Genomic DNA, 21,387 nt, shown 5'->3' on the forward strand with positions numbered 1-21,387 from the left:
AGCTCTGCACGGACCGGCAGCCACCTCTGCGTCAGCTCTGTGTGCGTGGAGAGCAACGCGCCTGCTGCTGTGGGTGTGGGACCCGAAACACCCAAGTGCTAGTGACAATGAACGGCGGGAAGAGGCGAGATAACGGCCACCAGGCCAATAACACCCATTGTCAGGGCAGGATCCAGAGCGTGTTTCAGAAGCCCAAGGTGACAGTACAGAAACGCCACTGGGTCACAGCTGTGGGAGCGGAGCAGCCACGGTGCTGCCGGGCAGGGAACACTGCGCAGGGCGGTGCTGCGGAAGATGGGGTGAGCTTAGTAGAGACAAACCTTTCCGACCGCCAGCACCCACCACACCGATCCTGTCCCCCCTGCAGCCCCCTTTCACAGCCAGCACGCCCCCTCTGCCCCCCAGTACCAGAGAGGTCTGTGCTGCATGTGCAGTGGCGAGATGCATGGCTCCCCACCAGCGCCGAGTGGCAGCTGGCAGCACCCCGCGCCAGCACCCCGCGCACAGCTCAGGCAGGGAAGTTCAGCCAAGGGCCGTTTTAATGAAGTCTGTAGGAACACGCCCTGTGCAGGTGAGTTTGCTCACACAGGCATCGGGTTTTGCATTGTTCAACCTTCTCCAGGTCTGCCCGCCCCATGCCATCAGCCCCCACGGCTGCTGCCTGCTGGCACTAGTACTGCAATTAGAGCCGGGGTACGGTGCCCACGCACAGCACCCTGAAACCCTGGCTCGGGGCACGGGACATGCCACACTCCTCCAGCAGAGCGGAGCTGACTCGGTTTTTTGGCCAAGTTACCGCCGCTGCTGTGAGCCTCCGCGCCAGTGCAGGTACCCAGTGCTGTGCGGTGCTCTAGCACACTGGGGTTTGCTCCCAGAGCCCGCAGCTTCCAGCCCAGCTGCCCCACGGCTGCCCCGGTGTAGCAAGAGGCAGCAGCAGAGCTGGGAGTTCGCCCGCTGCTACAAACCCCCCAGCGCCCAGCAAGGCTCACGTGGCACAGAGGGTTCTGGGGAGGGCAGCGGAGGGAGGGGAAAGTCCAGCGTGGTGACGGAAAGGCGTCCCACCACCACCAAGACCTGAAACCAGTGGTGGCCTTGCCACAGCGGGGCGGGAGGCAGGAGCACTAGTCCTCAGGCAGCGGAGGGGGGGCCAGATGGAGCTGGAAGTTCTCGTTCTGGAAGACACTGCTGGTGGCCGGGTCCCCATGGGAAATGCTGAGCAGCCCGTGCTTTTCACTGCCATGGCCACGAGACAGCTCCGTCAGGAGTGCCAGCTGCAAGAGAAAACCCAGAGAGATCACCGTCCGGCACACCGCAAGCACGCGTGCGAGGTGCAGAACGACAAAGTGCTCGTGAGGGGCTCACCTTTGTCCTGCAGCAATTAGAAAAACCTTAACACACGTAAAAAGGGTGTATATGGTATGTAGTGACCCTGTAGAGCTCAGTGCAGGACAACAGTCCTGGACTAAACAACTTTCCATGTGTCTTTAGGTTGTTTTAAAGTTACAGCATCAAAAAAACAATCTCAGAAAGAGCCAACAACTGCAGCCGAAACAGGCAGGAGGCACAAGGAAAATGCAAGGGACAGAGGGAGCTGCTCATCTTGGGCCAACACGGGGTGGGAGGAGGGAGCCCCCAGTGCCACACAGTGTCTGGAGGGGAGGTTATTTGCAAATCTAAAAAGAACATGAGAAACCTCACACCACGGACACTTCTCTCGGGCCCAGCCCCAAAGCCAGAGGCATTTCCGTGGTCTCGCTGCCAGCAGAATTCCCCGGCTCTGCCAGAGGCAGCGTGGCTGCCTTGTGATGTGGAACAGCCAGCTCTGTGCACGGTAAACTGCCAGCACTAAACGAAACCCAAGAGAAAAGCCAAAGCCAACGCTGCCAGTGCTAACACCTGGCTTGCCAACATGCAACGTACCCTTCACCAATTCAAAACCAAAAGGAAAATGGGCGGTACGTACTCTGGAAGTTCCTCGGTTGAGTCGGCAGAGTTGATCAAAAGCCTGGATTTGCTGAGGATCCAACAGAGACTCTGAACTTGTCTGATAAAGAGAGTGAGAAGGTTATGGAAACACCACTCGGCAAGAGGTTAAATTCACATCCACCGAAATTCATCCCTGCTCCTGGAGCAGCCAGCATGCAGCTGGTTCATGGGGGTTTTTAGCCATCTTTCCTCAGGCTTGAGGCCACTGTGTGCACCTTAATTTTGGAAAAAACAACCAAAAAACAGTTGTTGCACAAAGGACAGGGGTACCCTTACGTCCACAGTGACACTGTTGGGAGCTGTAGCTAATGGCAGGCAGGCTAACAGTATGAACTTATCTTGGGGGAGGTGGGGGTGGGGGGTGGAGAGAAAAAGGAGAGGCAAAAGGAGAAAGAAAAGGGATGGGAAATCTCGCCCGCAGCCAGCTGGGAAGACAAGCAATGGGTCTCTGCGGAGGAGCAGCCTCTCCTGGGCTCTTCCCCAGGCAGCACAGCTCCCCCGCTCCTTTCTCATCATCTCTCAGCAGCCTCCCCTGGCCCCGCTGCTCAGCCTCCCTCCCGGGTGCCGACACAGCGCGGGCTGCAGCACGCTGCCGTCGGGCACAGACTGTGCCTGCCTATAATGGAGAATGATTGCTGTGCCAATGACTATTATCTACTAATGGTATCTCTCCTAAGGTCCATTTTTTCCCCCTAGTAGGATGCTACAGACTAAAAGCTAAGAAATGAGGGGTGAAAAACAGGGCGGGGGGGGAGGGGAGGGGGCAAGGTGACTCACACATCAGTGGCAGCCATGTCCCCAAGAAACCGGACACAACAGACATCGTGGTACTGCCCAGCGGCAGCAGCGTTTGCTGGGTACAGGGGTAAGTGTCAGCCTGGTCGCAGAGCTGCAGGCGAGGGCAAACAGAACTGCAGAGGGACTACAGCCTGCATCAAGAGCATTAACGCAGGGAGGGCTGCACACATACTCAAACTGCTTTAAAAGGCATCATTTACAGATCCCAGGGAGAGATGACGGAGCGTCACAGATCCTTGCAGGTTTGTTCCATTTTATCACATCACAATGTTTCTATTTTGAATGTTTCTGCTCATATTCCAAAGCAAAAGCATCATCAAGAAACTACAACAGGAGCCAGGGAGAACAGGCTCCCCCATGAGCAGCAATCTGGCATATCTGTTGTCTCTGGGGATCTATTTTTAAAGGAACATTCAATGTTCATTCTCAAATAAACGCTACAGTCCCACCAGCGGGTACCGACTGAAGTCACATTTACTTCAAAGTCTGTTTGGCAAGGGACCAAGCTCAACATGATTAACTGGGATCGCTCCCTTCAAGGAGTGCGATCAGCTGGAGTTAAGGGTGAGCTCCCGGCCCCACGAAGGCAGAGGGGGCACTCACTGCTCCTCCCGAGCCGGGCAGGGTCACCAAGAGTCGGGAGCACCCCGGGCCAAGCACAGGCGTGTGCCTCGGCACTACGGGCTCCTCCCAGCAGCGCGGCCCTTCTCCCGCGGCAGCGCGATGCTCAGCCGGCTTTGTACTCCTCATGCTTTATGGCGTGCTGAAAGAGCGTGTTCGAAAGCTCTGTGAAGATGAACTCCCGGTCCTGTCTGGGGGGATAAGTGCATGCCGCAGCGACAAAAGCCAGCAAGACTCAGCGAACACCCTAGAGAGCGCGTCCCGATAGTTACCCTGAGCCTGCAGCCATCCCAAGCTGGGGTGCGCTGCCAGCCAGGTTTAAGGTGCTGCTGCTGCTGCCCGGGGGGCTGCCGCCTGCGGTACAGCTCTGGCTCACGGCCCCAGGCAAGCCTCCTGCACCCCACAGAGCTGCGGGGCTCTCGGCAAGGCTCCCCCTGGGCAGCTCTGCCCAATAGTGGGGAAGGTCTGGGGCAGAGGGAACGACATTATGCCAGAGATCACACTTTCTTAGTCCTTGACTCAATTTTTAATCACTACCCAAGAAAAAGGGAAACCCTGCTGGCAGCTGTGCAGTGAAAATCAACAAAGTGAGCTGCCTTGAGAGAAGGTTACTGCAGGTGAAACCTGGAGCACAAACACTGGAGGGACAGAGAACGTCACCGTGCAGAGAACCCGCGCTGGCACCAGCCTTGGCTTCCCTGGGTGACACCACGCTCCCTCCCAGCAGCAGCCCAGCACCCTGCGCTGGCAGGGCCGTCTGTTGCAGCCGAGAGCCAAGTTGTCCCCAGACCTCAGCAAAACCCTTGACCAGGGAATGCTTTACCCAGACCCTCAAGTTTGTCTTCTCGTGGTCTCCCACAGCACCTTTACCTGTCCCTCTCTTCTGGCAGCTCCTCCATCACACACTCCCCTTCCTGCTGGGCTCTGAGCAAGGCAGAGCCAGGGTGGAATCTTCGCAGCCAACCCTTCAGCACGTGAGCAGCCCGGGGACGGCTCAGAGCTGTCAGGAGTGCTCTGGGGGAAGGTGCACTGAACCCACTATGGGTTTCCTGAAGCCTTAATCATTCCGTTACCTGAAGCCATGTGCTTCTTGCTTTTTGAGATGTTCATCAGACAGTCTGAGAGGAAAGGAATGCCCCCAGTGCAGATTGCTTATGCTGGAAGCACGTGCTCAAACTCACTAATTCTCCCCCCAAGATATTATTTATATTGTAAATAACTATTTGCTAATCATCAATCAAGGAGCCAAATGTCTATGTTCCCTGCACACACGAGCTTTGGACTAGAGAGCCTGTGACAGGGTCCCGTATCTGCAGCTGGCAGGTTGTACAGGCGCTTCCAAGGGACGCGCAGGTCACACTCACTTGGAAAAAAAAACCAACAAAAACCAAGGAAAACCTGCCCTCCACAGCTGCTGTGGCCACAGGCATCCAAGGACAAGGAAAACGCAATATAATTGGTCTCCCCTCTTCTGCTATCTTTCTACCACGCGTATGTAACTATCAATCAGACCGTTCTCCAGGCTGATGAGCTGAAATATTGCAGGCAATTCTTTCTGTTGCCATGGAAACAACTCCTGTCAGGCCTTTTCCTTTTTTAACCGTGTCACTAAAGGCATGTTTTCATTCAAGAGCTACAGGGAGTCTCTGAGAGTCCAGCATCAGCACTCGGGCGCTAGTGGCACCCACTCGGCTCGCTTGCTGACCCCGCAACACTGCTCTTGCCTCCCGTGCTACCGCAGGGCCAGGCAGCTCCTGCTCTGGATCGGGACGAAGCGGTTTGGCACCTCCGAGCCGTCTCCAGCCAAATGCTTACGCCCCTTGGGGAAGGCCTCGGGCCAGACCCAGAACACGGGAGATGCAATTTACCCCCTTGAGGGTCTGGGCCAGCAAGGAGAAAGGTTCCTTTTTGGCTTACAGTTCTCACAGATCCCACCACTATAATGCTAATCTCCGTTGCACATTTCGCTTGCACATATTCCACCCCCCTCTGGTAGTCACCACACAGCCCTCCTAAGCCTGCAATTATCTTTAATTTAGCAGCTACAAAATCCATCATCAGCTAAGCAAAGCAGATCACACAGCAAGTTTGTAAGCAGGGCACCATTAACAGTCATGCCAAGAGATCCATCTAAATACTGCCTCAGAGCCACACCTTCCACAAAAAGTAGAACAATTCGTGCATCGGAGCACCCCATTATGCTCCGCAACACAGGGTGGGCGCAGCCAGAAGTCCTGAGGAAGGTGTCACGACTCCCAGGAACAAGAGCAACACCCACCGCCCTCAGTTACAGAGCTGAATCCACAGGCGCCGGACACCAAGTCCACCTTCTGCCATTCCTCCCATGCAGCCCGACACTTACTTCAGCATGGCTCAAGCAGCCTTACAAAAAACTACCCAAATTCAGGTTTTTGATAAATGCTGAGTCAATTAATGTAAAACTACATGAATCTACTTGTCTTCTGCAGGATAAGGACCTGCTGTTTTCATAATACTCCCAGGAACCTGGAACAATCAACCGAAAAGAAAGCAAGGCAGGCAGCTGCTCTGACCCAAAGTCACTAGAATGGCACTAAGATTACAAAATTGTTAACGAACTTCAGAAAAACCTCAGGACATCCCTTGTACAAGAAAATCGCGCTGCTGCAGACCTCTGCAGAGCTACTGCAGGGTATTGCACCACTGGCACGGGACAGACGCAGACCGGCCGCTCGCTGCAGCGCTGGAAACAGTCTTGCAAGTCACTCCGGGCGATGCGGCAAGTGGGCAAACCTCTGCTGGGAGGAAGTCCCAGAGCCACTGCAGCTGCGCTACGGCAGCGGAACACGCTGCTTCCAGACCAGCCTCCGCAGCGTTTCACCACTTACCTCCGCTGGTGCGCTCCGGAGCGAAACCCCTGGCAGCGGGCCAGGCCCTGCCTGCTCCCGCTTGGATGCGGCAGCCTCCGGTACCACCGAGGCTGGAGCGGCAGGCACGCCAGGCCCTGCTGCCTGCAAGCAAACAGCAGCAGTGACTCCCCGAAGCCCACCGCAGCCCTCCCTCGGCGCGGCCGCGGCAGAGGCAACCTGTCACACAGGTCGGCGCTCAGCCCCGTCCCGCTGGCCGCGGGAGCAGGCCAGGGAAGGCAGAGGTCTCTCTCCTCCAGCCGAACCTAGCTGAACCTGAGGAGCAAACCCCGCACTCAAGGCAGGGGAGAGGACAGGCTTATTTGTGCTCACAGACTGCTGCTGCTGCGGGGCGAGACACTGCAGTGACTAAGGAGGGAGGAGGGAGGACTCCCTGTTTCAAATACCTGGAAACACGCTGGCACACCTCCGTCCTCCCTCTGCTAGCTGCTCTGTTAGCAGCTCGTGCTTACACCAGGCATGGTTGGAATATTCCCTTGGACTTCCACTGACGCCTTCAGCCAAAGGAGCAGTAACTCTGTTCAGGATTAATTAGATGAACACAAAACCCACGTATCCTCATGGACACTATGGCCCAGCAGGTATTTGTTTATAATGTGGCAGGCTTCAAAGGAGGCATGGCAGCACATGGATTAAACATTACGTAAAGATGATGCACAACAGGCCTGTGCTCAGGTTGATCTCTGTTCAGTGCCTGAATCCAAGAGGACAGAAGTGTCACGTGTGAAGGCAAAGAATTCATTTTCTAAACATGGGCTAAGAGGCTGCTACACGCCATCCCACAAAGAGCCAACCACAGAAGATTCAAGAGGTGCAGTGTTCTCCCGATGCCAGCAGATCGGGAAGAGAAAGGGAAGAAGAAGAAATGTAGAAGGAGGAAGAAGTCCTACTTATTAACAATGCCACCCCAAACCTTACAGAAAACCCAAGTGGATGACGACTCTGCTGCCTGTCCCTTTGTAGCTCCCGACACCCGCGCCACAATCTGTTGCTGCTATTTAAGAGGGAAGTTTATACCATGCTTAGGAACAGCTCTGGTCCTGGGAGCTCAGCTGCAGCTGCCCAAGCCTGTCTATGTTCAATTCACATAGAAACCAACAAAACATACAGTTTTCATAGTGTAACACGAGGGTAAAAGGAATGGGGAGGGAGGTGGGACATGGAAACCGCAGCTTTCCATTTCAGGGATTTACAACAGATCGAGAGATGCTCACCTGCCACCTGCATTTCTGAAACCAGCCCTCCAGAACAGCCAGTGACACCCTTGGCTACAGCAACCCCCACTGAACCAGCCGTAATTCCCTCTCACACCCTCCCCACCACGGCCGCTAGCTATTTTGCTCCCTCCCTTCAGAGGAACATCAGAAGAACGCAGGCATCTGCACCCCTTTTAACCCTTGGGCCTTTCTGTTGTTTCTCAGCTTGGAACGAGTACCAACCGCGGAGGGGAGCAGCCGTCACCCCCTCCAGCAGCAGCTGCAAGCCCAGCACCACAGGCAGAGGTTCCCGGCAGCGCAGCGCACCAAACCGGCTCTCCAGCCTGCACCAGGCCTGGAAAAGCGGCTTCTCCCAGCAGATGGGGAGTCACACGCTTGCAAGGCAGATCTGTGACGACTGACCGAAAGCTTGCAATTTCACAGCAACGGCATATGCAACGAGCAGCGCCGGTTCCTCGGAGAACAGATACAGAGCTGTCAAGCGCTGTGCTAAACTACACATAACTTGGCAACAGGGACTGATGGAGTTTGTGGGAATATCAACAGGTTGCAACAGCCCAGCATCTGTCACTATATTTAAATGAGTCTGTTCTACAGATCCTCCTAGATATGAAATGTTTTATTAAAACGGAGGAAATTTTCATCAAACCGTGGGAACAGTTCCTTTGAAATTGAGATGTAAAGTAAAGCAAAGACTACCCACTGAAATTTTGCCGTCTTTTCTCTTAACCAGGACACAACGCTCCCCCAGGCGAGCCTAAGAGCGCAGGGCAGCCACTCTCACTGGTCTTCACTTTAGGCAGCTTGCAAATCAGCTGTCTGCTCCGTCTTAGCCTCTCACAGGTCCTAGAGAGCAAGCCTTCGGGCTGTAGGCACTACAAGGAAACTTCTGCCAGGCTACAGATTGCTGTATGGGAAGGCCATGGGAAACAATCACAATCCAGTGATGGTCTTTAAAAAGACCCACAAAACAAGCAAGCAGAAAAACAAGCCGACCAAAAAAACCCACTACCCACCAAAAAACTCCAAACCAACAACTCAACAAAACAAACTAACCCTCCCCCCCAGTATGAAAAGTCCAAGAAAACAGTCAATTTTGATTGAAAATCTGTTAAAGGGTAATTAGGGTTTTGAAATTACCCTCTTAAAATTTGTATTTTATTTTCAGTGTTAGCTTTGGTACCAGTCCTCCTCTACCTGCTAGTTAAGACTCCCACACTGTTTTCTTCTTACTGAATCACTTCTGTTTCCAATACATTACAAGAAATTTTAAAACACAGATGTTCTGTTGATAAGAAGCCAATGGTACAAAGTGTCTCTAGTTCCTTCCTCACATGGATTTCCTACGCATTGCTGAAGAAGTTAAGGAATGTACCACAGAAGCCAGCTCCAAAGCTACAGGACCGGGCATATTCTCTGTTAACACGTATGTGGGAATGAATATTCTCTATGGAGGAGAATACACAATCTTGTAACTGTATAAACCGCTAATTATCTGCTTGGTGTCATTTGGGGGGGCGGTGGGGGGGGGGGGGCGGGGAATCACGCCTGGATATTTTCAAAGTTATAAAGCCCTTGGATAATTTTGATATTGCTGAGAGTCAAGATAACAACTGATGATCACCATTACACTGAGAACAGTAAAACTGGCTCTGTCTGCTGACCGACGGAGCTCAGGTAACATTTGCCTAGCTCTCAAATAAGTGCTGGTAAAAAAAAAATAATAATAAAAAATGCCCTAAACCTTCATTCTTACCCAACAGAAAGCACAGAGGTATGCTGCAGAGGGACATCTAACATCTCAGTTAAGTGATACGCTATGGTACCAACACCTCACAGGTGGGAGTGGGTCATGAAGCTTCGGGCCGGATGGAAGGCTGCCGCAAAGAGGGATGCTGGTGGCAGGCTGCAACACAGAGCTCAAAGGTAGAGTCTGGCAAACTGGATTAACTACGGATCACATTCGTTGTCCGTCCTGGCGTGACTTGACAGGATTAAACTCCTGAATAAAACATGTTTGCCATCTGGACAGCTCTAACAACGGTGCCCTTAGAATTCAGGCACATTCTCAAACATGGAATAACCAGAGCACGTCAGCTTAGGGGTTCGTGGCATTTTCTGCAGGGCTTATAGCCCAAGAGCCATGACTGTGGTTCCTCTCCCCAGTCCCTAGTATGTAGGCTGGCGGAGTAAATGGAAAACACAAACCAGCTCACTGAAACGAGGCAAATTAGTTTTGGAGATCAATGACTAAGATATAAGGAGTATTTCACTTACGTATTTAGGCAGAAGCCCAGCTCCTGTGCTTTCACCTAATATGCCTCAGTTAACTTCAAGCACCACAACACAAGAAAGCACTGCAAGTTTTAAATCGGATTAAAAAACCACCACAAACACACAAGCTTCCATTTCTTTTAACACTCATTTATAGTATGATAGAAGGTAAGGAGGACAAGAAAGATGATCGGTTTAGACCCAGAAGATTACCCTTGGGAAGACATCAAGGTTTAGGGGATAACACAGAAAGCACAAACTTTTGATAGCAAAAGCAGAGGAAAAGCCTTTTTGCCCTTCTCTCGCTGTTCCCCTTTGCTGGGGCAGAATGTCTCGAGTCCTCGTCACAGCAAGACTCCATTTAAGTAAGTGCTATCATCAGATTCAGTAACTGTTCAGTGCTGGCTCGTGGCATCTCTCCACCTCCCCCAGTTTCAAGGCATTTGCTACAGAAGTCGTGCATGCAAAGCAGGGACAGAGAAAACACTGTCTGTTGGGCTGTCGTTTCACATATAGATCTCAACAACATCGCAAAATTCAAACTGACAGTCTTTGTTTCAGCAGAGCAGAATTGGTACTATGAAATGCACTCCAGATGCTCAGTGGCATTTCTCAGTATGAATCCATTCCTAATTCAAGGCTTGCTAAGAAAATAAATACCGAAACTGTAGATTTCACTATGGGAAAGAAAAAAATAATAATAATAAAAAAAAAGAACAAACCACATCAGATTTTGCCAAGAGACAGACTAAGCTTTCAGGGTCTCCAAAGTGGTTGCAAAGAAATACCCTCCCCACGGATCTACGTGCAGAATGTCCCAGAAGCTTCGGGGTTGGCTCTCGGCTGTCTAGGGAAGGCAGGGCCGGACACCCAATGCGTCAGGGATGTCCTGTGCATTGTTTGCAGAAGCACCAACTCTGAAAGCAAGAGCAGCCCAACAAACACAGCCCTCTGGGTCCGGTGGTGTCAGCGGAGTTGAGAGGGTTGGCAGAGAAGCCCTTCAGCAGAAAACCGCAGCACCAAACGGCTGAACAATCCCTGTAACAAACAGAAATAAATCCCTTCTGCGCCTGGGGTGGCACCAGAGACCAGTGATGGCTGCTGCCTTGGAGCCAGGCCCAGAAGGCCCCTTGGGAACACGCGTGTGCGGTTCGGCCTTAAAGCGAGCCCTGCAAGTCTCCCCTGCCCTGCAGCCCCTTCGCTTGCCCGCACGTCCTCTCTCCAGCCCCACGCATCGCCCACCAGGCCGCTGCAGCAAGCGCCCCTTTCCAACAGGCCTCAGCTCTGCACGGACCAGCCCCACGTCAAAACAAGCAGGGGCAGCTTAGCTGTCCTCAGGCTTAATTCTCTGCTGACATTCGTTTCAGGCTGCGCAAGAGCAAACCCTGCCACGTGGCGTGCACCAGCCTGCCGCCGGCAAGTGCGTCTGTGCTCCAGGGAACCCGCCTCACCCTTCTGCTCCGGCTCCCTGGAGCCAGCAACATGGGTGGGTGTCCGTCCCCGCCGCTGCGCCCATCCCCAGCACTTCCCCCAGTACAAAACATCTGTTCTGTAACTCAGGCTACTGCCTGGCCAGATTAATCCTTACCTCACAGGGTTAATTAACGCTACCGAGCGGCAATTGTTAAGCAAACAAACTTCCCGGAGAAGCTAGAGATTTTACAGTCTTTTGCCAAGTCTAAATATATTCAGCTTTTTAAAGATCTGACTGCGCAACAGTTTAATCAAATGTGAGTACAACAGTTAAATATTGTAATTTAAATACAGGAGGAACATCACAAACTTGGAGAGGATCTGGGACACCAGGAGGAGGAGGTGGGGGGCTGGAAGCAGTGCTGGGGCTCTGAGGAGCCGGAGCGGGAAGCGATGGGCTCCCCTGCCCGGAGTACAGGAGAGCCAGCAGGGAAGATCCAGCACTCTCAGATGGCCTGGCATGGACGTTTCCCAGCTAGCGCTAGATGATCCATGCTGTAACCCCTCTCCTTCCCCCCCCAGTCTCTCCACACCTCGTCCCAGCCAGCCCTTCACTCTGATGAACAGATCCGTTAAATAAAGGGAAGCATCATCTCCTCCCTGCCCCGATCACTCCCTCTTTGTCTGGAGTGATCATTCCCATTCTTCCATGGGGTACATCCAGACTGGTGTTAACGGGGAGACACAGGGGCTCTCTGACTGACTAGCCCGTGAGAAATCCAGAGATAACCAAGTTATAAAGGCACTGGTGTAAGGTGTCAGGCACTTTATAACGATAAATGTAGTTCCAGTAGTTAATTTTGCCTTTAGCTTTTAAAGATAAAGCAGGTCTGTCGCTCCCGTTTGCAGACATTCCCTTGGAGCAGGAGTGCAGAGGGTGAGACACGGGGCTGCTGAACCTGCCCGACTTCAGGGCCAGCATCCACACTTCACTGTGGCACGGTGGTACACAAAATGACGAGCATTTGTGAGCAGACTGTTTGAACCACAGTCTATTTACGGTCTCCTGGGAAAGCTTTTCTTTCTGTCACCATATAAGAAACTAACACACTTTGACTGCAAAGATTGCATTGTGCTCCATACATTCCTCACATTACTTTTCCCCCAAGTCTCCCTTCAAGCAGGAAGCTTCTTTTTTTGTTCATACAGAAGCTGATGGAAGTTGACTAATGCTGTTAGCTATCTTTTGATCAGAACTGATTTGGCAGAAATTGAAATAATCTGCTAGAGGAAAACTAAAGTACTACTCATAAAAACGTACTCCAGGATTGAATTACTTTGGTTTCAGAAGGGGAAAAACGTTGCTTTGCATACATCTGCGTGGTGACAAATGCACAAGGTGCCTTGAAGCATTTAGGAGCAAACCCTCATCAGTGACCACCTTTGCTGGAACACAGGGCAGCAGAGTTCAGCTCCCCACAGCGAATATCCCTGGAAGACATCCTAACAAGCTGCCTTGCCATTTGTGCTTACGGTCCATAGTACCACGCCAGAGAGAAGGCAGAAGTACCCATATTGATGCTGGACTTCTGTTTGAATTACGGATGGTGAAACTTCCTGCACACAAATACTGACAATAAATACAAATTATCTGTTCTCTCACCCAAATCCAGCCGCATTGATCTTGTTTACATGCATTTGCATTCTTAAAACATTGTGCAAGCATTCAGCCAGGCAAATCAACTCCAAGTCTTTTACCCAGAGCCAGGTTATCTGTTAAGAAGGTAGAACGGAGGCTCCATGATCCAGCCACAAGGAAAACACCAGCTTTTAATACAATTTTTGTATAAAAACACACCTAAAACTAGTTTGAAAGGAACTGTCCCCAACGGCCCGTCCCAGGCTCTCACAAACAAGACAGAGCAGCGGATCCACCCAGCAGACAACCAGCTGCAAGGACGCAGCTCACCCTCACGCTGGCTAGCACCTCCCAGACCTTCTAGATGAACATCACCATTACCTTCACAGCTCTTTATACCCACGCCAAAACAAGATGACGTTCATAACCGTGACTAGTTAGCTGCTGATACTGTTTGACAGTTACCGATCATGGGCTTGTCTGGAAGCAAAGACACAAAGGCGTGAAGTCCGCCGTAAGCACCACTTGAAGTTTACCTGAAGAGAAACCACCTCACAAACCTTACCTGTGCCAAGGCTGTTCCACTTCCTTTTTTTAGCTCCGAGAAGGTCTCGCTCAGTTTTCCTGCCTTGTTACTCGAGTTGCATTTATAGCACATCCACCTCATCAGGCCTTTAGTTACCGTCCCACACTCTTTACTCAGCAGACACAGCGAATGGTACAAGTGGCCACAGCTGTGAAGAGAAGAGTTCTGCTAGGTGCGAGAGAGCAGGGTAACGCAGCCTGACAGCTCTATGCATCGGAGGGGAAATTGCTGGTCAGCAGAAAACAAGGCTGCTTCTCCATAAAGACAGAGCGGCAGCGTACACGCTCCCTTTGTACCTCCACACCCTCTTGTAGTAGTTCTAGACTTGCAAAAAGAAGAGCAGATGCCCATTTACTGATACAGCTACAGATCGTAATAATAAGGTAATAATAATTTTGTCTTATTTTACAGCCACCTGGTCACAGAGAGGAATATCGGAGGCGCCAACAGAGTGTGCAGTCAGGGCTGCAGTAGATCCGAGATGTACGAATACCGGTGAATGAACCCAGGGTGCTGTAATTGCACAAACTGCACTGCTGGGAGAGATGACAGATAAGCTGACAGCTTACTGAACAGCTCTCACAGAAGCGTAAGGCAATTCTTTCCAGCAGAGACAGAGCTGGCTGCATGCGAAGAAGGCTGGCTCTGATGGAGTTGATTAGCCAGCCCCTTTACAATGCAAGGGAGCAGGGGTACATGCTCACAGGAATACACATGATTATTTGTGCAAGTCAAAGACCAGTAGCTTCCCCCCCCCCTCCCCTTTCCCCCCCCCCCCTTTTAAAACTAGTAAGGTGATCCCAGCTGTGACCATACCTCTTAACTTTACCTGAAAACAATGATTTCATCAGCAGTTTCTTGCCTTCTTTTGTACTGCTGTAGACAAATGCAGCAGTAATCCTGCTTTGGGGTAAGCCCTCTAGTGACAGAAGCTCTTAGGTGACACAGGGACCAGTGGAGATCATGGTTTAAAAGATTTGTAGTTGTCTCTAGAAGGGTCTGTGTGGAAGACAATATACAAAATAACTGGGTCATCTTGTCATCTCCAGACCGCAAACTCCATTCTGATCAATTCTTCATAACAAGCAGCTTAGCAGATTACTAAGAGCAAAATCAACCCAACAAAATTGCTTCTCTTTATATGTTTTCTAGCCGCTGCCCTCAAAATACTTATCCTTTCATCGCATGTTAATGGAGGCAATACCTTTTCACTCTTAAGTAGATAAACCCTTTATTGATTTTTGCCAAAGAGCATTAAGAGAGACACAGTAGGCTCATTTTGTTATCTTCCATACCAGACCTCCCTTTTTTCCCCCCCTCTCTATCTGGTAATCTACTGCTTACATGCCCCATTTTAGGAGAAACATACTGATAAAAATCAAAGCCCAAATGCACTATCACAATTAAAATACAAAAAAACCCCCAAACATCTTATTAGCTAGTTCTTCCCAACTGAGATTTCCATTGCTGAAGAAAGCAAAATACCCTCAGTTTTTAGCCATCGGTGCTTCTTTCAGCAACAACAGCTATCAGGTGTAGGTGCTCTGGTCCAACTCACAAAAGTTGCTCTGTAGCACCAACTCACAAAAGGCTGCAGAGCCTGCACCAGTGGTTCACATCTGGCCTAGTCCAGATGTCTGGTACAGACAGCATCCACAACTGCCAGGCAATGACAGAGGAGCTGTGCTGCTCAGAGCAGACCTTTATCAAGAACTAAACAGAGATAACGGCTCTTTATGTTCAGCCCTCTACAGTAAAGCTACTCCCCGTTTTATTTTTAAATTGGCTGCTGCTGCACGGAGGCCTGAGCAGTGGCTAGAACGGTAGTGCCAGCCATGTGGTAGGCAGAACAAGGGAGGGTGAGTTTGGAGGAAGACTGTGCATTCAGTTTGGGGGAAAAAAAAGAGGTTTTTAAGTTTGGAGACTGCCTGGGATGTGAGACTGGACAGGGCAAGGCAGGAGTGAGATAAAGGTGCAATCTCACCCGGTGACAAAGGAAGTGCAGCATTACCACTGGGAAGAGGCAAAACAGCCTGATTTAAAAAGCTTATTTAAAACATACAGGTTTTGTGCCTTTGAATCTCAAACTGCAGGATGAGTCGGAGAAAAAGCAGATGTTTATCCTTCCAGCGCATTTAACATAAAACTGAACTACAGAGGTGTTCACCACGTACCTGTCAGGCCCTTCACTTGCAATCTGTCTGTGAGCAATACAGATTCATTCCCCTCCCCCAGTCACAAAAATATAAATCCCTTGCATGCCCATCTACTTTGCCCTGCAGGGAGAAATGGCAAACAAGAGAGAGTAGTAGGCAAGACAGCTATAAAAGCAGTCCGTGTATACACCAGTGGGCAGAACAGAAATGCGTGCAACTTACCTGTTCATAGTTAAAAGTGTCCAGCATTCCCAGAACAAGTCCTTGAATTTCTCCAAGTTTCCCTTTTCCATAAACTGGATCCTGTATGAAGAAATTAAAACTGCAGCTGAACCACAAGATATGACCATTCTGGCTTGCTTTTTTTAAATTATTATTATTTTTTCTTCCAGATTGGCATTGCAAACAGAAGTTCCGACTCCGGATTGACACTGACCGCTATGGGTGTCTGCTGGCAGCCAGCTCCGGGGCTGCCTGCAGGGCTCCAGGCCCCATCCTGCCAGGGTGCTGCTGCCCAGGTCAGAGGACAATTCACTCGGTCTCTGAGCATCCACAGGTCGCCCCCAAGTTCATTCCACACCCCCTCAGCAGCAGGTTGAAAGCAGCCAGATCCAGCGGGCCGTGCAGTTGCACAGCAGTATGCAGGAGTCCTGAGCAACCCTGCGCAGTACGCAGGAGTCCCGGGCAAGCCTGGTGTCACATCCCCGATGACGAACATCATCTAGGGAGCAGGGGTCTGGGGATCTTCTGTTGCTGCAGGGGTGATTTCTACATGCCCTGAGCGGCTTCATTTCCATGTCCCAGCAGCACAAGCAAAGGGTTGTGGTACAACTCATCGCGTTGGTGCATCTCAACCAGCTTCCTTAGGCTGGCTCCAAACCAAACATCCCCTTCTCCCCCACACCCACCCCAGCGCCCTCTGAAGCACCACTCAAGTGCAGGGCAAGAACCCTGGTCTAGTGTGCACGCCCCCGTGCTGGGGTGAGCTTAGCAAGGAGCCCTCTGGGAGCTGCTCTCTGTGACAGTGCACAGCCCCTCAAACAGGGAAATGGGTAAAGCACTGGAAGAGGGGAGAGACTTCTGCAGCATCCTTCCCTCCCGCCAGGCCTGCTGCACAAGAGACCAGGCTCCTGCTCACAGGCGCGCTGGACCATGCCAGGAAATACCTCTGCCCAACCACCGACACGGTGACAACTTGCCAACAGCTCCTCGCAGCCACCAGCACTAGGGCAGCCTGGGCAGAACTGACCCAGAGAGGTCTCTCCACGCAGTTGCAGAGGTGCCTTTCCCTGCCAAAATGCACCAGGGCACCACTTCCAACATGCGTGTGCCAGGAGCACAGCTTCCTCCTACGCATCTTTGCAGCAGCAGCACGACAACGCCGCGGTATTTCACTAGAAGATGTTCTGCAAGCTGTTGCCTATCCAACCGGGATTCAGCTGTCTAACGTAAACGGGAAGCAAGGAAGAGTTCAGTCAGCAGTAGGATCTACTACTGGCTACTGCAGTGGTGTGACCCACACCGTGCAGCCCAGGCTCATTCTCTCCCGGTGGCCCGGACAGTCTGACGTGCAGAAGCACAAGGCTGTGCCCTCCCCATGCCAAGTGGGCACCAGCAAGGCACGGACGTGCCTGCAACCAGCACAAGTCTATTCGGGAACACCTCAGACGAGGATCAGGGGAATTCACCTTTGTGTAACACACAAACCCCCAAGGCTGACAGACAGTCAATGAACTGGACCTGGGAAAAAAGCATTTGACCTGCTGGGAGGCGGTGGGAGGATACTGGGGGAAGCTGAGAAAAGCTGCCTGGTAGAATGGGCAAGACACTGGCAAAAATAGACTGGCGAGACGTGAAAAGGAAACTAACCTAGAGAGTAGAAAAATGATGGAGATGGTGGAAACAGGAACAGAAATAGCTGGATGAACAGGCTCTGGATGAGATGAGTAAGAAAGAGTAGGAGCAAGGCTGATTCCATGCTGGGACTGAAAGTGAGGGAGAGAAAGGAGAATAAAGAGTGAAAAAGCAAGTTGACAAAGACAACTGAAGCAGCATGGAAGTTACGTCGCAAGACACCCAGAGAGATCACCAGAACAGCTATAGAATGCACATCAGGCAATTTTTGAACAACAGTCTTCAGGAAGAAGTATGACAGGCAGAAACGCCAACGTTCAAGCCTAAATAAAAACAGCACTGAGTAATAGCACTTGAGTCAAAACCAGCTGTAGATCTGGAATATACGGAAGAGCTCATCATGCTGCAGAGGCTACTTTTTTGCTAGGTGAACAGTACAGCCTCAAACAACACTTAAGTTTTCTTTCTCCATGCATAATTTAGAAGCAACAGCATAGAAAGTACACTACACTGAGTCACCATATGAATTATGGAGGGCAACAGGGAACTCAGGACTTCGAACGCAGCATGAACGCGATCCGTAACGTAGAGCAAGTTATTTTTGTATCCACCAGATACTCTCCTTTTAAAGCACTCAAGAATATGGCAAAGGAAACTCAACCAGGCAACTCACAAACTATACAGGTGCAACCACTTATGAGCAACTCAAACTTCCCAAGCTGCATGTTCAAAGCAACTTGTTTCTTCTCTGGACAGAGAAAGAGGAGCAAGGGGAGATACGAAGAAGAGAGAAGAATAGAAAAGCCACCTACAGCTTTGCAGAGAAGGAACGTGAGTCTGAGAGCCAACTTTCGGTTGCTCATTTTTTCTGAAGTTGCACTTGATTATCTCTAAACAACAGGTAGGAAGAGAGTGGACCCTTCTCCGAAGAGGAGGCATATGGTCTAGCAAAGCCTTGTACCGAGCCTGGCAGCCACGTGCAAGCAGTGCAGCTGATGCACGTTTCCTGCCGGCAGCCAGCAGCCAGTGCTTCAACGCCTGGGCTGGGGCCATCTACCTGCCCTGAGCATGAAATCCAGAGCTGTAATTTCACTTTTCCGCAGGAAGTTATAATGCTTTCTTCCAATGTGCTGTTTCACACACACACACACACACCCCAAATCTTTAGTCACAAAAGCCTTGCGGGATCAATTACTTTTTCGGAGGAATATGCTTCAGTAATTCCACCTTATAAAATTTGTCTCAGTTTGGAATTTATGCATGCTCCAAATATACTGTATGGGATGGCACACTAATAAGTCAGCTGCACCTTGCCAGGAACAGATCACAGCTACTGTTTCCAGGCTGGTATTTCCCTGGGGACACGGCAACGCTTAGCGTGGTAAGCCAAAGCCAAACTCATTGCCCAGTGCCTCTACCAACATCTGGAAAAGCTGGCAGGTATCCAGACGCAAGCCAAAGGTGCTCATGCAGCCTTTCAGCCAGTTCTGTCTCCTCCATTTCTAATTTCTTCCCAGGTCCAGTAAATAGCACGTTCTTTGCTAACAGCGCTTGCAGAACTGTGTGAATAAATGCACTATGAACTCAGAAAACGCATTCACTTGTGGCTTGTCCCATCTGCAAGGGGGTGGAGCAACTATTGTACATAAAACTAATCCCAGCGTTGACCTTCAGGACTGGAAAGAAAAAAAACCAGGCAGGGATGGAAAAAATTCAGGCAAAGGCTTTTTGCATCTTTCTGCTTCCACTCTGGAACAGTTTTCAAAGATTCCTCCTTTCCTCAGTTTGGGGTTCCTACAGGTAGATTTTAAATTTCTGGCTTCTCCAGTTCTCCATTTTGTAGGAGGCATCAGCTGCATCTACTTACAAAATATTTAATGAAGGATTATAGCTTTGTAAGGGAATTAACATGCAACCTTTCAGCCCTCTTCAGACAGTACTTACATCCTTAATGACATGGAATTTTTCTTCATGCTCAAGAGAGTTCTTCTAGTACCCCTCAACACGGTTATTTCAGACTTCCTATTTACAGCATCATTGAGGATGAGCAAGAACATAAATATATCAATTGTTATTTCATATGACTTCAATTATATAGAGTTGAATCAATATGCTGTAATAGGCAGATGCCAGGAGCCTACCTATTTTCTGTGAAAGCTGTGGAGCCTGGGCACAGCCCTCTGCAAGGTGCCCTTTAGCAAAGCATTTTGGTTGCAAAGTTAACATTTGCATAAGGTGTCATCTGTAAGCAGTTAAGCCCAGACGAGGAAGAAAAACAGTCCACTAAAATTGGAATACTCTAATTCCTTTTCAGAAAAGACAAGATAATCTACCTCCATTTATCGCTGTCATCCACCTTACAAAAAAATCCCCCAGTTAATTCCTGGGCAGCTGTTCTACCTTCCAGACCTGCAGCTCCAGTGCATCTACGCTCTCCCACCAAGACTTGACCTCTGTTGGAACAGGTTTTGAGGGCATTTTTAGACAAACACTGCTTATAATTCTGGGTTTCACAGAAATATTTGGAGGGCTTGGGAAAGGCTGTAGCTCTCCAGGGCCCAGAGGAGTTGGTTTAAGAATTTACTTATGGTCACAATTAGAGCAGCACGTCATTAACATTTTGAACGAGGCCCCACATACTGCTTGGAGGCAAAAGTTTGGCACCAGGGTTTAGAATTTTATATGGCTTCAAAGAGCAACTACAGAGCTCTGCAAAAGGAATACCCGCCCAGGGCTAAAAAAATAGAGAACTTTCTTGCTGAGAAAGAGCTGTTGAGACAGAGGTTCTGGGGAAATACGATGTATGCATGCCATGTTGCGATTCTTCGCCATAGGGCACTTAAATGGCTTTCCCAGGTAATCCAAGGGAGCAGATGACAGGTCACACTACAAAGGGAGGGAAAAACTCTGGTGGTCCCTGCTGTCTAACACGGGGAAGCCTCCTGACCCCAAACATGGCAAGGGTTCAGGACCCCTGAACATCTGAGCTGGGCACTCAAAGACATGGCCACACAGTCAGACATTTCCATCATCATCTTCCCAGCTGAATTCAAAGCAACGTTCTTGCAAGGGCCAAGCTATGCACCAAAATAAAACCCAAAGAAAACCTTCCACAGGCACCTGGTACAAGCCCTGAAGCAATAGTTTAATACAACACAGCTACAAACACACAACCAAGACTGACCTAGAGCAATGCAAGCCCAGATACCCAGAAATAAAGGCTGGTGTGAAGGCAGTACGAATGGAAATGCATGGTTTTAAGCACAAGAACAAAGTGTTAAATGACTTGGTAACAAAGGACACTGCTCCCAGCTGCAAAGCTGAGGAGGGTGTCAAGCAAGGAAGGCAGCAGACTGATAAGCGCCCATCACAGAACAAGTTATCAGTGGAAAACTCCATGTCCTAACGTGAGAAGGATGGCAAGTTTGCAGAATATCACAGACCATTTTTCTGTTAGCCCAACAGGAGAACAGACTACAGATATGTATTTCAACCCAAAGTTCCAAACAAGGAACCAAAACGTGCAGCAACCTGGCCTATGACTCACAGAAGCTTAAGTGAGATTCAGAGGCAAAACCCACCTTGTAACAGCCAGCAACTTCTAAAGGACATACCTAAGCTGTCCAAACCTAAGTTGTCATCATCAGTCAGAGGAACCCCAGCGATGCAGTGAGGGGCTGACGCCCTCTCTAGTGCCCACAAGTGATCCAGGTCAGATCACTCATTCCCATACATCTGTGGCATTAGCAAATATGTGAGAGTGAGTGAATGAAATCTATGAAAGAATGAGTGTTAAGAGGCAAAGTCAACTTATTTAGAAATCCTGTAAACAAATACCACCATCCCTTCTGTAGAATCCTCTAATGAGTTTTGCAACCCTATTTTCTCTACACCTGTTTCTGAGCTACAAGGTACCAATTACTACTCCTATTTTATG

At 50.2% G+C, this 21,387-nt stretch overlaps 1 protein-coding gene across 3 annotated transcripts in view; it reads right to left on the reverse strand.

The window, feature by feature from the left end:
- Positions 1 to 521: 521 nt before the first annotated feature.
- Positions 522 to 21,387, reverse strand: part of VPS8 (VPS8 subunit of CORVET complex) — an 85,497-nt gene continuing 64,631 nt past the window's right edge. For 2 of the 3 annotated variants that reach the window (XM_055724124.1, XM_055724123.1), the window contains exons 41-45: positions 15,819 to 15,899; positions 14,270 to 14,439; positions 13,420 to 13,588; positions 1,964 to 2,044; positions 522 to 1,271 (exon numbers count right to left, since the gene is read on the reverse strand). In XM_055724124.1, coding sequence (XP_055580099.1) covers positions 1,122 to 1,271; positions 1,964 to 2,044; positions 13,420 to 13,588; positions 14,270 to 14,439; positions 15,819 to 15,899 — 651 coding nt within the window. In that variant the 3' untranslated portion in view covers positions 522 to 1,121. The remainder of the gene's footprint in view (positions 1,272 to 1,963; positions 2,045 to 13,419; positions 13,589 to 14,269; positions 14,440 to 15,818; positions 15,900 to 21,387) is intronic. The other variant, XR_008734547.1, reaches the window with a different exon arrangement.

This window comes from Falco cherrug, chromosome 11 (assembly GCF_023634085.1).
Source record: "Falco cherrug isolate bFalChe1 chromosome 11, bFalChe1.pri, whole genome shotgun sequence".
NCBI lineage: Eukaryota > Metazoa > Chordata > Aves > Falconiformes > Falconidae > Falco > Falco cherrug.